Source organism: Nansenia antarctica (genome assembly GCF_963989245.1).
Source record: "Nansenia antarctica genome assembly, chromosome: 12".
Lineage (NCBI taxonomy): Eukaryota > Metazoa > Chordata > Actinopteri > Argentiniformes > Microstomatidae > Nansenia > Nansenia antarctica.
Window position 1 is genome coordinate 7837561 of NC_137682.1, and position 17146 is coordinate 7854706.

General features: G+C 42.5%; 1 protein-coding gene across 2 annotated transcripts in view; it reads right to left on the reverse strand.

Annotated features, from left to right (window-relative positions):
* Nucleotides 1–10333: 10333 nt before the first annotated feature.
* efr3a (EFR3 homolog A) overlaps nucleotides 10334–17146 on the reverse strand; it is a gene marked incomplete at its 3' end in the record, with an annotated part of 55236 nt that continues 48423 nt past the window's right edge. For both annotated transcript variants that reach the window (XM_080543419.1, XM_080543418.1), the window contains 5 exons: nucleotides 14535–14620; nucleotides 11138–11186; nucleotides 10917–11020; nucleotides 10543–10592; nucleotides 10334–10439 (listed from right to left, as the gene is read on the reverse strand). In XM_080543419.1, coding sequence (XP_080399545.1) covers nucleotides 10334–10439; nucleotides 10543–10592; nucleotides 10917–11020; nucleotides 11138–11186; nucleotides 14535–14620 — 395 coding nt within the window. The remainder of the gene's footprint in view (nucleotides 10440–10542; nucleotides 10593–10916; nucleotides 11021–11137; nucleotides 11187–14534; nucleotides 14621–17146) is intronic.

Here is a 17146-nt window from a genome sequence, read left to right on the forward strand (position 1 = left end):
ACGGAGCCCCCCTGGGGTCACATGGTAGAACAAAAATATTTGATGTGTGAATCTGTTCCCTCGGTTTAGTAATCCGTTCCCTCGGTTTAGTAATTCATTAGGGTTAGGGTTAGGCTCTACGAGCCAGGGCCTAACCCTAACGAATTACTAAACTGAGGGGAACGGATTCACACGTCAAATTTTTTTTTTATACCATGTGACCCCAGGGGGGTATATAGCAGGTGTGCTACACAGAGAAATCCATCTTGAATGTGCATATCATTAACACAGTACCAGAACATTTACAGGTTTGCAACTGATTTGTACAGAGGAACTAAAAAGAGATGGTAGAACAACATTAAGCTTATTAGCGGGAATAAGACGGTGTCCCGGTAAAGTATATCATAGATGAGGACACTCATTAGGTCAGGTTTTATGGCTATTTATGCAAAGTAATTATACACATTATGAATTCATGCTGAAACATGAAAAACAATGCAGAAACATGTTATGTTTTACAGACCAGGGAAACATGATCTTGGTAACTACCCAATCAAGATCTGCAACTTTAGCCAAACCATTGGACCAGACCGCTCAACCAGTGAGACTGACCACCCCAACAAAATCAAGATCTGAGATCACCACGTCAATGAGAAGCACAACCTTGTCAGAAACATCTGATGCCCCAGATGATGCCTCTGAGGAGGAGGAGGGAAGAGAAGAGCAAGAGGAGGCAAAAGACAAACCTCCCTGCAAAGAGAAAGATTTGCTTGACAGCTCTCAAGAGAAAAACACAGATGGTAAAGAACATTTGATATATATATATCTATATATTTATATATCTATATATATACACATTGTGCTGTGTGATAAAACTACACATTTTAGAGTGGCCTTTTATTGTGACCAGGCTACGGCACACATGTAATAATCATGCTGTCTGATCAGCATCTGGATGGGCCACACCTGTCAGGAGGATGGGTTATCTCGGCAAAGGAGAAGTGCTCACTAACACAGATTTAAACAAATTTGTGAACAACATTTGAGAGAAATAGGCCTTTTGTGTACATAGAAAGAGCAAAAACAAAAGTGTTTTTGCATTTATATTTTTGTTCAGTATATATGTTACGGTTCAGGGTTAGGGTTAGGATTAGGGTTAGGGGTAGGGTTAGACATGCCAGCATGTACCAAGTGGACGTAGCACCTAACCCTAATCCTAGTTTTCCCACACGTACCGTATTCCCACATGTACCGTAACATATACGTATATATATTTTCAGTAGCATTTAGGTAAAGTGTCCAAATTCCACTCACTTCTCCATTGTGTCCCAGATCAGGGTATGTTGGTCCAGAGGAGGGCGGCTGTGCCTTTCTTTGCCTGGTCTCTCCTGGAGTCAGTGGGGCTCCATGATCTACAGCTCCAACCTGACGGCAAAGGTACTGTAGTAGGGAAACATGTATGTAGAGCTATAGTATATCGTGAGCTTAGAATCATAAGGTTCTATCTCCGTTTAGGGCAGTTCAGAGATATTGAGCGTCAACGTTTTTACATTCCATTATGTTTGGTGAGATGGAACCTTTGTATTTTGTGAATTACTAACTCAAAAATGTCAACATTTAAAAAAATAACAGCACACAGGCATTAATAAACACCTAATGGATCAGATTATGTAAAAAAAACTCAATTTTGACAAAAATGGAGATAGAACCTTATAATTCTAACGTCACGATGTGATGACGTCATGGTCATAATGCCATGAGGAGCTATTCCTCATGCTTTCATTTATGCCCAGCACCCAGAGATGGATATCCTCACTCTTTCTCTTAGAGCAGTGACTTGTTTTCCCAGTACAGAGTACTCTCTCTCTCTCTCCACCTCTCCCTCTTGTGTAGCATGTAGACCTGGCTACTCAGTATAGTCTCTGTGTGTAGCAGCCACCTGTCTCTGGAGTGCAGTACTACTTTCACTATTGTATATACAATGTCTTTGAACAGTGCAGTTGTGTGAGGTTGGGCCAAACTCTGTGTAGTATGGGGTCTGTGGGTCTCCCCGGTGCAGTACATTTTACTCTGTATAATTTGATATTCTCGCTCTCTCTGTCTCTCTCTCTTTCTTTCTGGCTCCCTCTGCAGAGTGTAGTCATTCCTTCACTCAGTATGGCAGTGATGGGCGTGCCAGGCAGCAGATGGCTGCTTTTGGGGAGATGCTGCACTGTGCTACAGGGCGTTGCCCTCACGAGTATGAGATGTATGGCTGCTACTGTGGCCAGGAGGGGAGAGGTCAACCACTGGACCAGCTTGACAGGTCAGCCTCTACACAGCCTCTACACAAGGTCATACAGTACCAGGTCAGCCTCTACACAAGGTCATACAGAGCCTCTACACAAGGTCATACAGTACCAGTGGATGCCTCTCCACAAGGTCATACAGTACCAGGTCAGCCTCTACACAAGGTCATACAGTACCAGGTCAGCCTCTACACAAGGTCATACAGTACCAGGTCAGCCTCTACACAAGGTCATACAGTACCAGGTCAGCCTCTACACAAGGTCATACAGTACCAGGTCAGCCTCTACACAAGGTCATACAGTACAGGTCAGCCTCTACACAAGGTCATACAGTACCAGGTCAGCCTCTACACAAGGTCATACAGTACCAGGTCAGCCTCTACACAAGGTCATACAGTACCAGGTCAGCCTCGACACAAGGTCATACAGTACCAGGTCAGCCTCGACACAAGGTCATACAGTACCAGGTCAGCCTCTACACAAGGGCATACAGTACCAGGTCAGCCTCTACACAAGGTCATACAGTACCAGTGGATGCCTCTACACAAGGTCATACAGTACCAGGTCAGCCTCTACACAAGGTCATACAGTACCAGTGGATGCTGGTGAATAAATCTGAAGATGGGTTCATTGTAATATATGGAATGGAATGAGGAATGGTAATGCATGCCTCTTTCCATGCATTATAATGAGCATGTCCTCCAATTTCTACCTCCATCAACATCCCCTGTAGTGTAGGTTAGAAATAGTACTGTCGATAACATGTTAGACACTAAGGGAAGGATATAGGGGTAGTGGTGGTCTAGTGGATAGTGTGTTGGACTTGTGATCGGAAGGTTGTGAGTTCAAATCCCGCCTGAAACCACTCCACTACTAGTGTGCCCTTGAGTAAGGCACTTAGCCCTCAGTTACTCCAGGGGGACTGTCCCTGTAATTCGTAATTGTAAGTCGCTTTGGATAAAAGCGTCTGCTAAATGGCAAAATTATAAAATTATTATATACAGTGCCCCAAAGTAATTAGAAGCATTTGTTCTTCTTGGGGGAAATAAGTATTAAGTAAATAAGTATAATCAATATTTTGTCCAGTAAATGTATTTCCATTGAGCCTATTCAAGTGAAATTTGCACCAGACTTTGGTATTAACAATCCATACAAAAAAATCAAAACATTAAAGTCCATATGTAAATAAAGTTTGTGTTATGTGTAATAAAGTGGAATGAAACAGGAAAAAAAAGATACCCAGTATGTGGTGGGGTCAGCAGACTTTAGAGTTATTGCATGCAAAGGATTGTTGACCAAATACTAAACATGAGTAATTCATTTGGACATTTGATAAATCTGTCCTATCACTTTTGGTGATCTAAAATAGGGGGGTGTAAAAAGTTCTGTAATTTCTGAACGTTGAAACCAATATGGTACAAACACAAATACCAGCTGCTAATATTTACTTTAACCCTTACTAGTAAACTCATGTTTGCTTTCAAATCCAAACTTTTGGAGTGTAGAAAAAGAAAAGAAGAAAAAAAATGCTTCACTGTCTCATTACCTACGGAGGACACTGTACATACTTTTGTGTTTGCGTTGGTACAAAATGTAATGCAAGTGGATAAAGAAAAGAAAAGCAAACTGAGACACAACTAACACGACCAGTCTCTTTCATTCCCACTTTCCCTCTCTCTCCATGCACGCACACATGCACACTTCCGTGGCTCTCTTGTTTTTAGTCTTTTTTCCAAGCACCAGGGGAGCCCCCCCCTCCTAAATTTCGTTGTATGGTACCTGTACTGTATTAATGACAATAAAGACCATTCATTCATTCATTCATTTCACTTCCTTTTTCACCCCAGGTGCTGCTTCTTCCACCGGTGCTGTCTGGAGCAGATCAGGACCGTGGGATGCAAACGAGAGAGGAAACTGAACGCCCACATCTCCTGTGAGAACAGGAAACCACAATGTGAGTGTGTAATTAGGACGGTGTCAGGTTTGGATTCCAATGTGGAATTATGGCAAGCTTTTCATGTACAAAAATAACATTCCAGTACAGTAGTGTTTCTTAAGGACTGTCTTACTGGGTGTTTTACATCTCACTACTGTAGCCGTTCAAATAAGTCAAACATAACAAGATGGTTCAGATCGCAATGGCTATACCGTCGATACACAATTCTTTCATATTTCAATGTTTGAAGGCAGTGCTTTTTGTAATGAAGAAGCTTTTATCACACTATCATGCTCTGATTATAGTTTAGTGTATTACAGAACAGTTGTAGACACTTTATAGACAAGAGTAACACAAAGACGATACTATATTACATTTAAATAAAAGAATCATGACACTTGCAGTTAGGCAACTATTGTAATGAAATCGTAAAATTCGGTCTGATACAATTTTTTTTTTTAGGATTACTGTAAGTAAAACTTGTCTGCTTTCATTACTTTTTCTAAAGAAGACACAGTTAGTTGGTCATGTAGAAACGAAAGGCTAAATCCTAACCTGAGGCACATTCATTGTTGTGTATGGCTTGACCTTTTAACTTGACCTTTTGTCAAACCTCCCATTGACATTAATGCATGATTAATCACTTGTGTCTCCCAGGCCGAGGCATCAGCGTGTGTGACAAGCTCCAGTGTGTCTGTGACAAGACCAGCGCAGAGTGTATGGCGGCTGCCCTCTTCAACCACAGCATCCCTCTCCACCACTGCCAAGGCCCCCGGCCCCCGTGCAGACAGGGCGGAAAGCCCCCCAAATCACACACACAGCCCCCCCAGTCTGGATCTAGTGAGGAGAGTGGGGAGCAGGAGAGAGGGGGGTCCGACAAAGACAAAGACAAGGACCAGGGGCTAGATACCAATATGCACACACCACCGCGTCCAGTACTGATTAGGCCTATTTCTTCCAGTGAAGAAGCAAGTGTTGAGCAGGGGAAGAAAGAAAAAGATGAGCAGCACCCAAGGCCAAATTCACAGAGCGTAGCCATCAATACACACACACCACATACACCACCACAACCTCCTCTTCCACCCACCACCAGTGAGGAACAGAGCGGGGAGCAGAAGAGAGAAGGGCCTCAGCAGGAACAGAGTGGGGAGCAGAAGAGAGAAGGGCCTCAGCAGGAACAGAGTGGGGAGCAGAAGAGAGAAGGCCCTCAGCAGGAACAGAGTGGGGAGCAGAAGAGAGAAGGGCCTCAGCAGGGGTCCGGGGAGAGCCACAGACCCCATACTACACAGAGTTTGGCCCCCCAACCTCACACAAGCCACAAGCCTAACAACCAGGATGATGTCCATACGCATGGCCAACAGCAGGGGTCCGGGGAGAGCCACAGACCCCAGACACAGAGTTTGGCCCAACCTCACAACCACAAGCCTAACAACCAGGATGGTGGTGTCCATACGCATGGCCATCAGCAGGGGTCCGGGGAGAGCCACAGACCCCATACTACACAGAGTTTGGCCCAACCTCCCAACCACAAGCCTAACAACCAGGATGGTGTCCACCATACGCATGGCCAACAGCAGGGGTCCGGGGAGAGCCACAGACCCCATAACCAGAGTTTGGCCCAACCTCACAACCACAAGCCTAACAACCAGGATGGTGTCCACCATACGCATGGCCATCTGCCCAGTGTGCTTGGTGTGGGATTTATACCTGGGGAACCAGCAGGGACTGGGGTTAGAGAGGAAGAGGAAGAGGAAGAGGAAGAAGAGGAGGAGGTGGTAGGGGGGGAGGAAGAAGAGGAAGAAGAGGAAGAGGGAGAGGAGGAAGAAGAGGAGGAAGGGAAGTAGAGGAAGATACTTTGAACATCGCATCATATTACAGAGCTTTCTGGATTTTTTTTCTTTCATCTGCACTCATTTTGAGTTGGGTTGAGTAAGTTCCTGTGGGGCTTAGTTCTATTTACTTACTACATCTACAGTACAGTAGAGAGGCATGGACAGGAATGAATGCCACTAAAGACTAGCCTAATGGGTACAGTATTTCTGCATATCATTGATATGGCAGTTATAAATCCTCAACCTACATTCTACAGATAACGAAGAGTACACAGCTGACATTTCACCTGAACAAGATTTCTTTAAAAAAAGCAGATCTGTGAAATATGTTCTTCCTTCAGGTAGTAAAAGGCTTCTCGGACCAAGTTTACAATTGAATTTATTTGAATAATGCTTTCAAAAGAGTATCTTAAGCCATGTTAACACATCAAAGCAGTTGTAATACATTTGAAATGTTTGATTGTTTGTCATTCCCAGGGGCTCAAATCTTCATCATATATATTTGTTTTTATCTGGCATGAATTTTCTTTTCTATACACTTGAGACTTGATATAATTTCTGGGAAGTAAAGGCCAATGCACACGGCCCCGATTTTGTCGCACCGCCGAATTCGATTCCATTGTTTTGAATGAGACAATGCACACGGCGTGCAATGCGATTTTGTCGCACGACAACATTCGATTCTCCATTCACACCCACACACTTCGGTGGTGTGAATTGAGAATAGAATGTTGTCGTGCGACAAAATCGCACGCCGTGTGCATTGGCCTTTACTCTTAATACAGTGCTTATTGGAATAAGTGTTACACTAAGAACACTTGTTTTCCTCCCATTTGTTGTTATAGTCACACTTCAATGCATATGAATAAGACAACCACACAATCATCTTGGATAGATTTGATATAAACATTTTTTAATCTCTTACAATAATCTCTATGCACAATTTACTTTTGAAAAGAAGCTCTGTCATACTCACAAGTGGTTAAATTAACAATGCGTAGTTTTGAAATAAGCAACGTTTTTAGCAGTTCAGTGGCTTTGAATTATGATGCAAAACCACATCACGTCATAACATGTTTCATTGTGGTGGCTTAACATTGACACCAGATCTTTGTATCTCTAAAACAGGCACAACACACTAACGTCTGCGTCACAGACTTGAATGAGAGAGCATCAATGGCTGCCCGGTCTGGTCCCTTTATCTGTTGCAAAAACCAATTGTATGTAGTTGTTCTTACCTATAAGAAACACAATTCACAAAAACCCGAGAAATTTAACCAGAACCATTCTATTCTTTAACCATTTAACCAGAAGTACCCATAATGCATCTTTGTAAAGACAAAATATCATGTCGATATCAGGCCCATGTTAAACAAACCAAGTATCCCATAGTACCATGTACGTAACCATATAAAGTGCAAAAATAATCCATATTCGTATTCATATGACTCGTCAATAACTCTGTTAAACATCTCTACCTCGTAATATTTTAATTTATATATATATTTATATTAAATCAAGAAAATAAACTTCATATCCCAGCAGCCCTCTAACCCCAGCAAAGCTTTTATCAACCCAGGTCTCGAGACCCCTCCTCCTGCGTCAGCTGGTTTACATGCAAACCAATCTCATCATCCTCTTTAGATATGCTTGAGCTGCTTATTGAAATTGGAATAGTGGAATCTGCCATCAAACTGACTTCTGGCAGGATTTGATCCTCAGACAAGGATTAAGGAGATCAGTTAGAATGGCGTATAGGGGTGTCCCACGTCTCCCATTGCATCATTAACAGCAAATAATGTAGACGGCGACAATACAGCATTTGATCTTGGTTCTAGAGACCCAGTTCTGGAGGGACAATGTGTCAGCATGTCTTCACACTGTTCTGATGGAAAAGCATTTCCAATACATGATGAAGCTACTATCACTAGTAGAACAGAATTAGATAGACAATGGATCAGTGATACTTCAAGGTAGTAGACAGGAGGGGGGAGATGCATTTTGAAACAATTTAAACTGTGCAAGATGAACCCTAACCCTAAGGAAATTGGATAAAACGCAGTGAAATTAATTCAATTGTATATAGACGTGAAAAGCAGTGACAAAAACAGCAGACACCATCTCCCTCCAGAAACACTGACCTCTCGTAACATTTTAAACAATAGACAAATGAAATGTATTTCTTTGATTGATTCAAAATATGCATTTGAAAGTCACACCATATTTTACGGTAAGACATTATGTAAAAGGAAATATTCCTACAATCATATCAAGGAGATACATGATATTGCACTATTTCATGAATACGATTATACACTTTTGATATGATTAAAGGGTGTTTTCAACAGAACATATCTACATGATTTCATTAGATCACATTAATCAATAGGATTTACAGTCTCCCACTAAACTTAACTTTCCTTTTTCCATTGCTCATCCATAATCCATCAACAGTTCCAAAAAGATCATTTCCTGACATGTACTGTAAATGTTAAAAAGGCAGAATCATCTCCTTTGGGAAACAGACATGCATCCAACTCCAACTATAAGAGGGTTTAGTAAAAATCCCCCTACAAACACTGACCACTGTCTTTTCACAAATGACCAACCTATTCTGATCAACTGATAACATACATAGCCTTCAACATAAAAAAAACCACCCATAGTCCATTGCATTATTAACAGATATGTCACACAAAGAAAACAAATTCCATGAACATGAAACTCTGTTGCCCCGTCTCAAATTCAAACTACTGTACCCAACGCCTCGATACCTCCAGTAACTTCCTACTAGCCCTCCGATTGGTCCATTTGACTAGTTTGGTTGTTACTGACCAAAGGCCATCAATAACTAACAGGACATGGTTGATCTTCACCTTGTCCAATGCAGCACTGCACATCATGGCGGCTCATACCACAGAGTGGAAGCAGGCAGCGCCTAAAGAGGAATCCTGCACCAGGCCAATTTAAAGAAAAAAGAGACAGTGGCAACCTGACAGCGCACAGATACCTGGTTCCCTCTGGACATAATTTCCTCTTGAGTGACATCACTATTAAGACATTGGGGGAGGGGAGTTTTGGTATTCTAGAATCTAGATGACCAACAGAGCTATGAGGAATCTAGTGCCGCTGGGTAAATTGGAGACATTGTTGACGAACCCTCCTCCATTCTCACATATTGTACATAGCAATCAAGAAGACAAAATCAAGACAATTCCACAGTGAAGCTGCAGCTATTAAGCCTACGCGAACAATACGACTCAACAGCTCAAATCCTATACATCATACACCTGGCCTATAGCATAGTATGATCATGTGCATCATCATGATCAAATACATCATTATGTATTTATTATGATGTATTGATGTATTATTATATCAAGACGTCAAAGTTAAAAAAATACTGAAAAGAGAAATGAAAGATATGTCAATAATGAAAAATGTGGTTCAATCTTGTGTTCCTGATACATCTCTTAGAAGAATAGATCCATTAGTTCATTGCTTTCAAAATAGTCTACTGTATTGTGCTCAGCGTTTTTATGAATTGTCGTTGCTGGTTTTGTGTGGGTTTGACAGGGAACAATGCTGATGACTTTCACACTTCACTTCATTCCTCTATCATGAAGCCTACTTAACACTGTCCAACGATGAACAGTAATACACAGTTAACAACTGATGATCTAAGTAAATTAATAAACTGACATGACATGACATGTTATTGTACGTATGTAACTAACCCTAACCCTTATTATAGGGTGTTATGTCTTGTATACTTAGGGGAGCATAATTAACTTTTTTTTTTACAAGCCTGTCCAGTACGTTTATCCTCCCTGCTAACGTCAATAACATAACATTGTAGATGTTTTTCAATCTGGCAGCTAAAATGGATTTCCTCTAATTAGACAATGTACTGCAGCTTAACGATTAGACACGATATGTTAGAGGCAAAAGACATGTGAGAGACATGCAGTACATATAGTTGTTACCAGTTATAGGGGTTGGATAAGGGGACTCGAATTGGAGTCAATGTTATGGTTGCGATTAGGGTGGGATCGGATGGCAACTCTGATAAGAGGTTGGTTGGTGCGTCGGGAAGCTAGTGGTGAAGTCAGGGCTATGTCATCTAGCGGAGACACTAGTTTTAACAGAGTTAGGGGGGATCTACGTACTGTAAGGGCTACCTCTGTTTTCGCTCGACACACAGGTCTAAGGGCTAGGGTTGAAGGTATTATGTTTTAGTGGTTAAGGGTTGAGGGTGTATGCGGGGTAGTGGTGGAAGTATGCAACTGATATCTGCTCTAGTAGACACAGAGGTCTGGGAATTTCATCTCGTAGACTGGGACAGACTGGTGTTGGGCGTGGCCTGCAGAGATGGACACCACGCCAGAGGGGCTTGGAGGGGGCCTGAGGGAAGAAAAGAATGATGAAGACGTTAGTGCCCTAGCCCACACTTCATCCATCAGTTATCAAAATGGTATATTCAAAGAACCCAGCTTGAGTCACTTACCGAATAGTGAGCTCGAAGATTTGAGCCAGTCTATCGTGTAACATATTGGCCTGTGGATATAAAGTCATGGATGGATACGACTTTAATACAACATATCAACTTTATTTAACTCTATTAGAAGTTGTGTGTGTGTGTGTGTGTGTGTGTGTGTGTGTGTGAGTGAGAGAGAGAGAAATGACACAGTGGACAATGCGTGAGCTTAGAATTATAAGGTTCTATCTCCGTTTAGGGCAGTTCAGAGATATTGAGCGTCAAAGTTTTTACATTCCATTATGTTTTGTGAGATGGAACCTTTGTATTTGATGAATTACTAACTCAAAAATGGAGATTAGAACCTTATAATTCTAACGTCACGAATGGTCTCCGCTGCTTACCTTAGACTCGCAGTGGGCGGCTATCTCCTCAAACGGAGCCTTCTGGAACTTCTCCATCACTTGACGCCTCTTCTCCTTCTCCTGCTCCTCCAAGCCTGTGGTGTCTGAAGGAAGAAAATGTAAATCACCGTATCACATTATGCCTCTCTCAGCAGCTATGCTATTAAAGGACTATGTGGTAACAAGAGGCTACTCCTCTCATACTGTTTCCAACACCTTACCAATGGCCTTCTTTAAGGTCTCAAAGGTGATTTCTTCAGCCAGCTGAGACTGCAAAGGAACCAAAGAGGAAAAGCATCACCCAAAAGGATCACAGACAATACGATGCATAACTTTGTCATTCCACAAGGCAGAATGGGACAAACTCTACAGCAGGGTGAAGCACCATACACCTATATTTTCGGACATATAGTGCCCTGCGTAAGTTATGAGACAGTGAAATATTTTTTCTTCTTTTGGGTCTACACTCCAAACGTTTTGATTTTAAATAAAACAATTACTATAATGGTCAAAGTAGAGGTTTGGTACTTTTAGGGTACCCAAAAGTAAATGGACTTTGACAGACTTGACGGGTGTTTCTGTTAGGGTCCAGTGCATTTGTGTAGGCATAAGAGAGCTAAGTCAATATGTGGTGTTGATTCGAGGCTGCCTACGATGCCTAGAAACCAAAGACAATATTGACCCACCGCAGGGGGTTAGCTTTGCCTTTGTTCACCCCTGTCCCCTCCCTCTCCACCTTTGTGATAGGATTGAGAAGGGAGGGCCGAAGTTACCCACATCATCTCCATCTCCATCCCTCTTCCTCATCTTCTATGTAAAGGATCATGGGAAGGGGTGGAGAGTAACTGTATAAAAGGTGTTTTATGCTGAATGTTGTTCAGGAGTTGCTTCGCCAACCAGCTCAGCTTTTTGATTGTCCGCAATCATTTCTACTGAGACCATCAACAGCTCAGGTTTTGTGAGATATTATTTGAAAGTATTTGAGTAAAATGTTCTACAACAAAGACTGCATGCATGTTGAGCGAGTCCCCTCCTAAAGTGTGAACGTTAACATTATCTAAGATCTGGTTAGCGAGCTCAGGAAAATATCATCCATTTGGTTTTCTTAGCACCGAGAACCAACTTTAGACCATATAATGAGGTCTGCAGTCTGTAGCTCATCAACAGCCTGGTTCGGGGGAAGAGGCAACTGAGTGGATTATTGTGTTGTCTGCACAACTACGCACTTTAGCTGTAAGCATGTCCTTCCCAATGTTATTTATAAAAATAGTACACAAGACAGGGGCTAACATTGAGCCTTGGGGGACTCCCTTAGAGATCGCCATGAAGCTTGATCTGTGACCGTCAGTATATACACACTGGGTTTGTATCTGCAAGGTAGTTTCTGAACCACTCTATAGCCATGTCATCCGTAGCAACATCACTGAGTCTGCCCAGCAGCGGCTCATGGTCGACAGGGTCAAATGCCTCGGACAGATCAACAAACAGGGCAGCACAGTGCTGCTTTTGGTCCAGGGCATTCCTAATATTGTTTGTTACAAACATAGCTGCTGTTATGGGACTATGACCTGTTCTAAAGCTAGACCGATTTTCATTCAAAAATATTATTGTCAGCTAAGAAATGTTTTAATTGAGAGTTTTACTTGAGATTCTGAGATCTCGGCAAAGGGTAGGGAGTTTGGATATAGAGCAGTAGTTATCTAAGGCTGAAGCGTCCCCATCCCTCAGTAGGGGGAGAACATAGGCTGCATTCGGGGATGGAATTAGTCTAGAGGCTCTGATTAAAAATATGAGTGACAGGCTAAGCAATACAATCAGCTGCAAGCCTTAAAAGATAAGGATCCGACTTTTTTGGATCAATAGCTTTCAAAGCTTCTAGTGGGAGATCTGTAGATCTCCACACTAGAAAAACACACAAAAAACCCCACTAAAAACAAAAGGGTCCCTAGTTGTGTCTGTATAGGATAGAGGCGTCACAATACCGAGAGCTCTGAGACCCTGCTGCAGCTATATTAAAAACAGATCCATCTGATATAAAATGATAATTAAAGTGCCTGACAATATCATCTTTGATCTTGTTATTACGTCCGTAGTGTGTGGTTCTGTCTGTGTTTTGTTTGTTTCTTGTGTTTTCTCCCTGGTGATTGTCCTTCCTCCTGCCTATTGCCATGGTGACCTCTGTAAATTGTTTATCACTTGGCCAGTTATCTGATATACTTCAAACTGGTTATTAATACTTATACGCTCTCTCTCCTTTTTTATAGAGAGTAGTTTTAAAGTTAAAGTGTTTCACGGAAACCTGTTTTTGTTACCTTTTGTTTTATTGATATTCTCCTGTCGCCTCTGGTTCTTGTCCCCCCGGTTTATTGTTACCGGTACTTCACATATCCCCTAGATTCTATATGGGGTTGTGACAGATCTTAATTTCAGCGCGCTCGGGTTTAGCAGTAGAGGACAATAATAGCAAAACTATTACCTGGGCATTTCCATTAGACTACCAAAGCAAGACACCGGAGCACTCATATCTGCGCGTTTGTCACAGGGTGACAGTCACCCTGTTCCTCTGCATCAAACGTGGAGATTGTATGAGCGCCCCGGCGTCCCCAGTCGATACACATTTCCGAGATGTACAATCATGTTTATTTAGAAATAAATTATTACCTGTGCCGTTTGACAGCGGATGATGTTAGACATATTTAATGTAAAGTTATCTATCTAATGTTAGGCTGATTTGTGCATGATAGGGGCGCATTTTGACCTAGTTCCATCGCATTTTGCATTTCCCCCCCCTTGATGGTATATGACGATGATACAGCTGTATAGCGGCACTTATTAAACCAAAACAACCCGCAATCAAATCCGAGCAGTTGTTATTATGTAGCCTAATATTATTGATGGATGTGCCATTTTTGATGGGGAGACTGGATGTGAGCATGTAGCTGACTAATGCCGTGGACAGCGGCTGTTTCTTCAGCGTTCCTGTCACAACGGATTTCGGAACATAAAAATAAATCTGCGCTCCCTGTAAGTCATGCATTTTCCCATATCTTATTTCCCCCTTTTGATGGCATATGACGCCAGAAATTTAATTAAACTTCAGCCGCAAAGTTGTTGCACTGTTGTCCTATATCAGTGCAGACTGAAAGGGTAGGAGCACACGTTGCATACAGGTTAGAGCGCCGTTATTCTGTCATGGTCTGATAATGAAGCATTGTTCTTTTTTATTTGATGACTTGTTTGATCGATTGATAGCATAAAACTTAATGCTTGTGAATGAATCGCGAGCGTCAATGCTTTTCTATGACACTACCGATGACGTATCAGGGTCTTGAAGGATTGTCCCATTTCATAGGGAAAGATTTCAACCACTACGGCTTGTGGCTCTGTTCAGAGGCCTTGGCTCAAAAGCGAGTGGCACTCCAAAACGAGCCGTAGGGGTAGAACAGGGAATCGGGATCGGGCCATAGTAGTTTCGGCTCTACACTTTTGGAGTGTAGAGCCGAAAGAAGAAAAAAAAAAATGCTTCACTGTATTGAAAGCCTTTTCAATATCCCTACCCCTCAGAAACAACAAAGAAATTCAATTCACAAACTTATGTGAATTCCTATTTAGGCATACATTATCTGGTAGGCTGTTGGAGATGATGTCCACTTGGAGAGAGATGGTGTCGACAAAACTCTTTCTTCTGCTTAGGCGGTCTTCATCTGAGAAACAATAAAAATAATTGAAGAATTTTAGAAAGATAACGATATAATGCTAACAGGTTAGAATGATCATATCTTTGTTACCTATTTGGGAGTTTACAACAAACCCGCTTGAAGAGCATCCCTTTAGCGAGTATTAACAATTCATATTTATACATTATACATAACCACATGTATTATACATGTGGATAGCCAAATTATGTCTACATTCATAATAATAATAATAATAATAATAATAACAATAATAATAATAATATCTTGGTTTTCACAAACCCAAGGACACTTTACAGATTTTACAGAAAGAAAGTCAGACAGACAAAACAGAAAACACAGAGACAGCGACAGCGACAAAACTAAACTAGGGGCCAAAGGCCTTAGTGAACAGATGGGTTTTGAGGGCTGATTTGAAGGTGTCTAGGGTGGGGGCATGGCGGATCACTGTGGGGAGAGAGTTCTAAAGGGTGGGTGCTGCCACACTGAAGGCTCTGTCCCCGAAGGTCCGTAGGTTGGTGCGGGGGGTGGAAAGCAGACCCATGTCTGAAGACCGCAGGTTGAAGGATTTGTAGGTGAGAAGGAGGATTTTGTACGTGATGTGGGACTTGACAGGAAGCCAGTGGAGGTGAATGAGGGTGGGAGTGATGTGCTGCCAGGGCTTGGTGTGGGTGAGAACCCTGACAGCTGAGTTCTGCACATACTGATGCCTGTCCAGAGCTTTGCTGGGAACCCCGAACAGGACTCCATTGCAATAGTCCAGGCCCCGGCATGGACGAGGCATGGACGAGGGTTTCGGCCACAGAGTCAGAGAGGGACGGTGTCTGGCAATGTTTTTGAGGTGGAAGAAGGCAGATTTGGTGACGGATTTGATGTGACTGGAAGGAGAGGGTGGAGTAGTGCCGAGATAGATTTGGGTATCATCAGCGTAGCAGTGGAAGTTGAGGCCGTGATGACGAAGGATCTGGCCGAGGGGAAGCAATCACAGAGCCTTGAGGCACGCCTTGATTGACTGGGGCTGGGGGGGAACTCGAGCCATTGATGGTGACAAACTGTTCCCTGTTTGAGAGGTAAGATTGGAACCAGGAGGGGGCTGTGCCGGTGACAACTAGGAGGGCGGATAGGCGGTTGAGGAGGATGGTGTGGGAGACAGTGTCGAAGCGGCCAGAGTCAGCAGCGATGAGAAGATCGTTGATGATCTCAATGAGGGTGGTCTCCGTGCTGTGGTGTGATCTGAAGCCAGATTGTAGGGGCTCATAGAGCTCATGGTTGGACATTCATACACATAAGACAACATAAAAGATTGTAACATGAAGAGGCTACCATTTTGAGAAACATTATGTAAAAATAAAATCCAACCACCACTATTACCAGGTAGACCACCTCTCACTCTATGACTTTTAGTGTTGATTTTGGTAGATGGCTGCATTGTTTGATTTTTCTATCCACCCATTTTCCCGAGCCATAGTAAGTACCTACGGTATTCTCTGAAAACCCTATTTATATCACACAGGGTTGCACAGGGCCCTTTTCCTTTTTTATCATTCAAAAATTATAAATAAAAAGAAACCTTGCTTTAAAATGTGCAGAAAGGTGTCATGTTTAACTTTGGTAGCATTAAGTGTTCAGTTTTTTTTTTTTTTTCAATCACTTGTAGATTAATTGTAACAGACATTTAAACCCGGGGTGCCCAAACTTTTGCACCCCGCTGCTTGAAAATAGAACTTTCATGGATACATTTAAAAATGTTGCCATTCCATGTACATTTACATTTGACATTTTTGGCATTTAGCAGGCGCCTTATTCCAAAGCGACTTACAATCAATACATTTGAATACTAAGCATGTGAATCTTCAGTCCACCATTCGTTGCAGGAAGAGTAATCTAGCTCAGGCCCGGGGCCATGTGCAATGACGAGATTAAATCAGGAAGGTCAAGGGATAAGGCTAGAGTGAGGGTCAGTAAGGGAGAGTAGGCTATAGCAGATCAGCTCATTAACAGCGAGATGAAGTGAGCAAATCTTCTGAAAAAAGCTGCTTCCATGAACAGCCTTGAGGCATTCGGTGCAGATGGGCACACCACGATGCGCAGATGGACGGTCATTCTACAGGGTGATCTAGTCTCATTCTCTTGGGCCATCTTAGCTTCTTCCTCAGAGCTTGAGATTGAGCATGGAGGAGGAGGCTCTGTGGACAGCCTCCAGGAAGGACATGTACATCCTAGAGGGCACCTCATCCTTCATCTCCCATGTCTCTGTGGCGGGGTTGGGCAGAAGGAAGGGGGTCCAGTTCAGTGCCATCGTCTCCATTCCCGTCGAAGGCACAGTCAGATAGCTCACTACGAACACTAACTAGCCGATCTTCCTGCGAACAGGGCACTAATATTTTACTGCACAATGCAAAAAAAGTGCTTTGTCAAAGCTAGCTAAAGGCTCAAATGGTCTGTAATCCACAATCACTTGACATAGTTTTATTCTACATCTACATTAACCACAGTAGGCTACTCACAAACATTTGACTAAAACACCTGTATCAG